The sequence below is a fragment of the Ixodes scapularis genome, unplaced genomic scaffold (assembly GCF_016920785.2).
Source record: "Ixodes scapularis isolate PalLabHiFi unplaced genomic scaffold, ASM1692078v2 PGA_scaffold0__279_contigs__length_252992795, whole genome shotgun sequence".
Taxonomy (NCBI): Eukaryota; Metazoa; Arthropoda; class Arachnida; order Ixodida; family Ixodidae; genus Ixodes; species Ixodes scapularis.
The window spans coordinates 83,501,542-83,510,113 of record NW_024609835.1 but is presented as its reverse complement, the minus strand read 5'-3'; the positions used below and the strand labels follow the sequence as shown (position 1 = coordinate 83,510,113).

The 8,572-nt window shown below is 42.8% G+C and overlaps 1 protein-coding gene across 1 annotated transcript in view; it reads right to left on the bottom strand.

The window, feature by feature from the left end:
* Positions 1-576: 576 nt before the first annotated feature.
* The window catches only part of LOC8042709 (putative ammonium transporter 3), a 112,755-nt gene continuing 104,759 nt past the window's right edge, over positions 577-8,572 (bottom strand). The window contains exons 5-7 of the mRNA XM_029983094.3: positions 8,209-8,285; positions 6,679-6,995; positions 577-921 (exon numbers count right to left, since the gene is read on the bottom strand). Of these exons, the coding sequence (XP_029838954.3) occupies positions 577-921; positions 6,679-6,995; positions 8,209-8,285 (739 nt within the window). The remainder of the gene's footprint in view (positions 922-6,678; positions 6,996-8,208; positions 8,286-8,572) is intronic.

Here is an 8,572-nt window from a genome sequence, read left to right as displayed (position 1 = left end):
GCCTCTAAACTAAAAAAATATCAAACGAAAAGAACATCTTTGCCAGCCAAAATTAAGTGTTCATCCTAGCTAGACTTATGTGAATTCGATAATCCCCATACACAGACTCAAGTAACTGGAGCCCATGACCGTAGGGCTTTCTGTAGGGGAAGCTGGCCATAACAAATAACACTATAGCGCATCAATCGTGAGACGACTCCGGTGGAGAACCGGTACTGGGGGACCGTGTGCAGGCGGAGTGGAGAGAGGATGTGCGGAACTGACTCCTCACTGCAGTGTAGACACCATGTTGTGCATGATCACCCACACACTCACAGTTGAACTCAGATGATCACCCGCACACTCTTTGGGTACGACCACAGTATACATTAAGTCTGAAATATCACTCACTTTTCCATCCGTCTCTCGTCTATCCTTTCGCGAGATCACAACGAGCCACGTTTTTAGTTTAAAGCTCGTATTACTACAGGGCGAGTTTTTCGTTCATCATTTCAGCCTCTCGTTGTGGCTGTTCCGAGTTCCGATTGCTTTCTTCAGGTTACTTCGCACATTTGTATGCCACTGTGTCTTCTAGGCCTATGTTGCATCTGTTCCAGACCAGGCCGCCCTGGGAGCCGGCCTTTCCATTTGCCGGCCTGTGATTAAAGATCGCGCTAAGAGAACGTGTCCGTTGGGCATAACTTCAGTCTGGGTCGAGCTAGAAGCTCTTGGTTGCGGCAGTGCGTCATCACGGGCTTGACTCGGTGCCACGAGAGTGCGCCTCATCCTGATGGCCATCTTGCCATTGTCGATGGTAGCCACCCCGGTGGAAGGCATAACAGGTTCCGGGTTCTGGAAGTACTGGATGCCATGCTCTACGAAGTCGGCGCCAACTCGCTCCTCATCCGGGGACATTCGGATTGGTACGATGTGGTTAATCACCTGCGGGCAGGGTACCATGTCAACATTTCGACCTTTGTACAATGAACCTGATAAATGGGCGCTAGTCTATATCTAGAGAGCGCGTTTAGTCAAATGTGCATTTGAGGAATATCATCACCATGCCATCATTTCAGTGATGGTAGTTCCTAAGCTTTCTCTTGCATGCAGGATCAGTCCCATATATGATCTGAGGATGTATATGGATTGCAACATAGGATTACAAATGGATGAACTAAAAACGTACCACCTACATTTTTGTGTCAGCTAACACTGATCTATAAACAAAAGTTCAGCATTTGCGCCTTTATGCTGTTCCACCATTAGCGATACACACTTCTTTTTCCACAAAGGGGTATACACTAATCTACACCAGACGTCTCTAAACCCCGGCCCGAGGCCAGATTCGGCCCAGGAGGCCTTCCCTGCTGGAAACCGGCCGCGGCAGATTTCCAGCAGGCCTGCTGCTAACGACGCGAAAATAGATGCATGTTAGGGAGCGGCGTGTCAACTCTCACCCAACGCTTTCTACGCGTGCTGATTCTTGTCCCGCTGACAGTTATGTGCCATCATTATTGCACATTGCCACCACCTCCATTCTTCGTCCCCTGTTTTTTTCATGTCTGTATGCGTTAAAAGTAATTTGTGTTCTTATGTATATTGGGCTTGGTGCAAGTGTTGTACGGAACGGCGTTCCTATACTTCGTTTCAGCTTCGGTCCAGACGCAGCCAAAGCTACAAGCGCGAGCTCCGGGCTTTCAGCATCCCTGCCAAGCACGCGCGCTCGTGCAGTGCAAGCACTGTTCTGGGCCACATGCTCGCGCCTGTAGCATCGGCTGCGTCTGGATCGAAGCTGAAACGAAGTATAGAACACGTTCCTTTTAGGGGGAACGAAGGAACACCACCGTTCCACTCTGCCCCGGTGGAACTGGAACGGGAGCTCGTTACATCTTTACTGGAACGGAAAAAGGAACGGCGTTCCTTTTTTCATCCAGTGGGGTAATTTTTACTTAATTTTCGAGTGGCCGAATTATGAAAGTATAATAACAATATCTTTACGAAGAGCTGGATTACCTTAACTTTTTGGTTGCTTATCTTAGGGTTTATTTTGTGTGGTTCTCGCTTGGTAACAGTCGGGTGCAGGGGAGCTAGTGGGCATTGATTCTTTTTTCAGTGTCCAGAACCTTCGGAAAAAGCAAAACTTTTAATAGAAGGAAAAGGCAAAAAAATGGGGACGTTTTAAACTCGGCTACTTTCTTTGCTTTCACGAATCCTCATACACCTAGTAATGTAGAGCCGACTACAGCCATCACTGAACTTCCACGAAAAAACCTAAGTTACAACAAAAAAACAGGCTACCAGACGTCGACCGCTACCTTGTCCCCCGAGCATTGGTCACATAGAAGATACAGAAAATTAACCTTTATTCATTTTCCCTTGTCCCCCACCTTCAAACTAGACAAGGAACCCAATTTTTGTAAAGGACTTGTAGTTTTCAAGACTGACCTTCCAAAAAGCCCTACCCTCTTCTTCGCTTGCTGGTTTGGTGGACAGAAACACCGAGAAGCAACAGTTGTTATGTTCGAACAAAGAACTTTGTTAGATTCAAACGTGTGAGGTTGTTGCAAAACGCTCGTGCAATGTAGGGTAACAGCAGATTTGGCTCGTCTGAATCGGCCACCACAAACACCAATATGGTTAAAAGCTTAGACTTTTAAAAGTGAATATATCAACAAATGAAACCCTGCTTCCGCTTGTTTTCTTCCCCTGGTGCTCTTCCATCACGGCATTCAAATTGGAATGATGCCATTTAATAATAATAATAATAGTAATAATAATAATAATAATAATAATGATAATAATAATAATAATAATAATAATAATAATAATAATAATAATAATAACAATAATAAATGTTTATTTACGCGTGCAGTTCACTTGATATCGAGGCGGGTCTGTCAAAGCAACACAAGAGGCTTGTTGGAATAGACCCTACAGTTCGTGATAAAAGCGCCCCCCCCCCCCCCCCCCCACACACACACGTAAAGTTCCAAGCTCAACATACATCGCAATATAAACGATGCAGATCACAATGCAAACACATGCACATGCACAACATACATCACAATATAAACGATGCATACATCACAATACAAATACATACACATACACAGCACAGTCAAAGAGTTGCACTATTACTTCGGAGCACTTGCTTCAGTTTTTTTAGTGAGTCCACAGTGTAAACATCGTCCTTTAGGCTCTAAATATATAGGAAACATAGAAATTCCAAATTTTTCTTCCGTATTTTGTCACAACAAAAGGCATTTCATAGCGCTCGGTGTGCCGAAGCAATCTAGCTAGGTTTCGACATGGGGTACTTCGAAATTGTCACACCAGAAGTGTTTCAATACAACGATTTGAACCAATAAAGAGTGGAACAATGGCAAGCCCAAGACTGCTATGATCTCTTCTTTAGCTTGCGATATGGAACCATAAACAATGCTTTTAAATATTCCTTTTAAGACTGAGTCAATTTTTTGTCCCTCTCGTCCTGGGCTGTGACCAAAAATAGTTATTCCGTAACACAAAACACTGTATGCCAAAGCGTGAGCTATTGTCTTTCTCGTTGTATAAGGAATTAAAGACCTGATATTATACAGTAAACAAGATACACTTCTCACTCGTTTACAAAGTTTCGACAGATGGGAATTTCACGACAAATCACTTTCAAATTGAATTCCTAAATATTTAACTTGATCTACATAACATATGGGACAACAGTTACAAGATGTACAGAGAGAGGTATGCATATATGTAGGATGATTGGGCGTTAACATCTTAAGAGGATTACGAAAGCAGACAAGCTAAGTTTTAGATGTATTTATCGTAAAACAATCTGTCTTAAACCAGTCATGAAGTTGACAAGTGTGCTGTTGGAGTAAAGCGATTGCTACAGGATAATTAAGATGTTTCGAAAGCAACACTGTGTCATCCACATATTGGAACAATTTACATGTTGAAACTGAGTTGGACACATCATTTACAAATATGTTAAAAAGAAGAGGTGACAAAACAGAACCTTGGGGAACCCCAGCCTTTAAACTAACTAGGGAGCTTCGACTATTACCTATAGAAACTAGTTGTGTCCTCCCAGTTAAAAGGTTCCGGAGAAGAGAAAAGAATGTGCCGCGGAATCCAATGTTTTGCAATTTCGTTAGTAAAATGCTGTGGCTCACTGTATCGAACGCCTTTGCTACATCAATAAAAAAGCGTCCTCAGCCTCCTACAGTCACACAGCAGTTGTAAATAATACATATACACGAAATTATATAATACTTAAAAGAACACAATATAAATGCTAAATTTGAAAAGCGGTAATACAAGTTACATAACAGTAATCAAGTAATACAGTGATACATGTACAAAATGAAGAACAACGTGATGACTGCTTACTTTGATGGGGTAGATAAAAAAAAAAGCTTTGCTCGATCTAACTAAACATTACTTAGCAAAATACAAATGTAACGTATATGTAACGATAGGCTCCAATTTTTGAATTGCAGTGGAAACGAGTTCCTTTTTTACGTATGAAACTTGTAACGGGAACGCGTTCCGAAATCAGAAGGAACAAGGAACGAGCTCACGTTCCTTTTTTTGAGGAACGTGTACAACACCGCTTAGTGCCCTGTGTCATGCGTATCGCGTATTGCCAACACCAGCCCTAGCATTCTCATTCGCACTCTCCTCTGTGCGAATATGCCAACGTTCATATTCGCTTTGACTCATACCTGGAGAATTTTCTAGGCTACAGTTATTGTACGATGTCGTCATTAGCTAAATAATAAATTATACTTTTTCTTTCTATATATATATGCGCAGTGTGTTCATTTGTATTACTCATAAATCTTGTTAAGTGCATCAAGACTTTTTATTAGACACCTTGGATTATTATATTCTTTTACTTCACTTCGACTTTCTGTAGTTATATTCATTTCTAGGTATATTTATTGCGGGATTTTGATTTATAAATTATATTTACTTGCTTATTTTCTGGTTCCCGACGCCGCGGCAGACACATAATCCTTCCCCTTAGCCTCAAAATTTGGAGACCCCTGCTCTACACTACTAGCACGAACCTGACATCGACACTCGTCTTTTATTTTACTCTGACAGTATATTGACAGGCACCAAAGTTTTCTGCTTAGATTGGTGCCCCAACCAAGCTCTTCCAGCCTTGAGACACAAGTTTGATAGCAGCCCTCTAATTCTGAGACAAAATATATATATATATATAGCAGGGTGTCGAACCGGAACCGAACCGAACCGAACACCGGAACCGAACAGGTATTTTTTCCGGAACTGAACCCGAACCCGAACCGTTATATTGTTATCGCGATGAACCCGAACCGGAACTGAACCGGAAAAAAAATAACGGTTACAGGCTCATGTCAAAACGGTTCGGCCACGCGCTGTTGACAATGAATGTGCTAACAATGCCATTTGTTTTCTAAGCGCCGTCAACTGACACACACCTCGCTTACATATTTTTCTTCTCCACTCAGTCTTGGGAATATAAACGCTGCATCCATGAATCTTGACAAACGCTGCATCCATGAATCTTGACATAGAAACCAGTATTGCGCTGGTCGCGGCTTGCACGGAAAAAAGAAAATTAAAAGGCTGTGCAAAAAAAAAAAAAATCGCGTAACGGGATTTCATTTTCCTACAATCTCGTAAATCCTAAATGCTGCTGTGTGCTCATTGCATAACACGTTTCTAGAACGCGCGAGTTCTTGAAGCTTGCTTCCATCGGAATGAGAAAAGAAAAGGCTGTGGAGTTTGATAATAATGCATCCGGTTTCGTATAGGCACCTAGAAGCTAACATATTTGTGAGACAGCGAACTCTTCTATTTTAATATTTATCCTATTACGTCCTTCTGGCGTTGCGTTCCGTGAAGTGTTTTTCATATTCCGTATCTTGTTTAATGAAAACTTCTTTAAGAGTCTAATTTGAGTTACCGAAGGCTAGTTCAAATAAAGAAAGCTGTATTTTCACCCCACTGTTCCTTCAATTGCATACACGCCGAGGTGGCGGGATAGTTAGCGAGTTCTACTTGTAAGTGGGTTTGTAAGGATGTCGCAGATTTTACAGCTACTGCGTCGGACCCAATTAGATGAAGTCCGAATGCGTAAACGTTGGTGATGTAACCTTTGAGTGCACATAAAGAAACCATTCCTGGTAGAAATCCCTGAGCCTTACACTACGATGTATCCCGTTTCGTATGTGCTGATTTCAGATGTTTTATTTGTAATTTATTTTGATGTTGCAATTTGTCATTTATAATTTCCGAACCGGTTCGGGAACTGGTTCAGCGCCCCGAACCGGTTCGCGGATCGAATTAATCGAACCGGAACTGAACCGGAACAAAATAAATTTACCTGAACCTGAACCGTAACCGAACACGTATTTTTTCGGTTCGACACACTGATATATAGAATAAAGAGCCACTTCAAAAACCTAACTCTTTACTTAGACGTTTCGACCTGACACGGGTCTTCCCCGTCTCGGGTCGAAACGTCTAAGTAAAGGAGTTAAGTTTTTGAAGTGGCTATATATATATATATATATATATATATATATATATATATATATATATATATATATATATATATAAACACTGCCATCACTGGTTCGTGCTAAAAGTCATATTCTATAGCTTGTCTACGTAGGCACGCTCGACGGTAGTTTCATCACCCACCCAGAGGATGATGAAGGTGGCTACGCAGCTCCAGATGGATATGATGAGCACGGCGAGGGCCTGAACTCCTAGGAGGTACCAGCCTCCCCCGCGGAACAGCCCCGTGCCACCTCTGCTCAGTCGGAGCAGCGTGTCCATCTCGACGAAGAGTCCGACGGCCAGCATACCCCAGACCGAGCTGACCCCGTGCACAGCGATGGCCCCCACGGGGTCGTCGACCCGTAGTCTGTCCAGGAGGGGCATGGCCACGTTGGCGAGCAGCGAGCCCACCGAACCCACCACGACAGCTTCCCAGGGGTGGTACAAGGCACATCCAGCTTCAAAGAAAGAAAGGCCACATAGTGGGTTTTCGAGTATATTCTCTTGTGAAATACACCAACGTGCCCTTTAGAGACAAGTCCGCGTTTGCCCACTGATCTATAAACAGCTCGTAGCGTCGGCTGCGTCTGTACTTCGGATGAAACAAAGTATAGTCGGCCCCGAAGGTCTCACTACGGTTAAAGTGCACGTAAACAAGACATATACAAGGAAAGGAGGCCAACATCGTTTTGTGACGCCAGCTGGTGGCGGTTGTGACGTGACGCTGAGCCCCTCGAATTGAGGGCGTGATAGGCGAAACGGTTCGGGGCAATACTTTGTCACGAGAACTTATGGTATACTTTGGTAACTTTGGACATACGTATCTTTTGTAATTAACTTTGCAGAGTTATATAAGGTGATTTCAGGCGCTTGTAGACTTTATGAACTATATCCGACTGTGCCCTGCGATCCACAGTTAGCGTAAACACAACATCGGCCTTTTTCTGTCTTAATGTTCAACCATGACAGTCCTGAAAACTAAATCTTAGGGCCTTTTTTAGCATCCCCCTGAACGCATTTAAGTACTTGTAGTTTTTAAACAAAAATAAAACTGGTGACGACTTGTTCTCTCTTGCGCACTGCACAATCGGTGCGAAATTGAAGGCATAGCCGGACGCCACATATCGCCTCACAGACGAACAAGGAGCATTTTGTATGTTGCTATCTTATCTGAAGAAAGGTTACTAGTATAATGGCTGCATTGTTCCTGACCGATGTTGCGTGACACAAATAGCGACAATGATACAAGATTTTTAGCAAGAATTAAACCGATCCATACGATTTTGTCTAAGAATTTTGTTTCTATTGATTTTATTATAAACTTAAAAATAGCTTGTTCCAACGAAAGCTTGTTTTTTGCGAGAACCTGACTCGCAGAAAAGTTATTTGGGAGCTGGTAAGGCTGCTTCGAATCTATATTATATTCCGCCAGATTACACCATATAAAGCAGAAAACGGGAGAGGGGCGAAGGGTCTCCTACTCAGCCTTGTTTTCCTTAGCGCCATCGAACCATTTTTAGTTTGTTCCCTTTCACTGTTGAGACTTGAGGAAATTGCTACTCCAGGCAGTTCTTTATTGGACTCTGCAGCTCCTCTTTGATCCGTTTTGTGGCGAACGTACGACGTCGTGTGTAAACCAAGACTCGCCTCGCTGCTGCAATCTCGACTCACCCGTGATGGCCACCAAGGATGCCAGGATCCCGTTGATGAGCTTAATTACGGAGAACTTCCGATGGTGAACGGCGTAACTGAAATCGAAGGAATATTATAAGGATTATCTAGTTTGAGATTATACATATTTTTGCTCAGCTCGCGTTACACCGCGCAAGTTTGCAAATTTTATCTTGTAGGTGTCTTTCGTTACTGCGCAACGCATCGTTTGTTATTGTAAAAATCTCATGCGAAGACAGCACTTTAAAGGCGACATGGAACGATGTCCAGGCGTTTCCTAAACGCCATTAAACGTTTTGTAACACAGAATATATTATATATGAAAGAGTCTTGGCAGTTTCTTGTAACTCACTTTATGTAACGG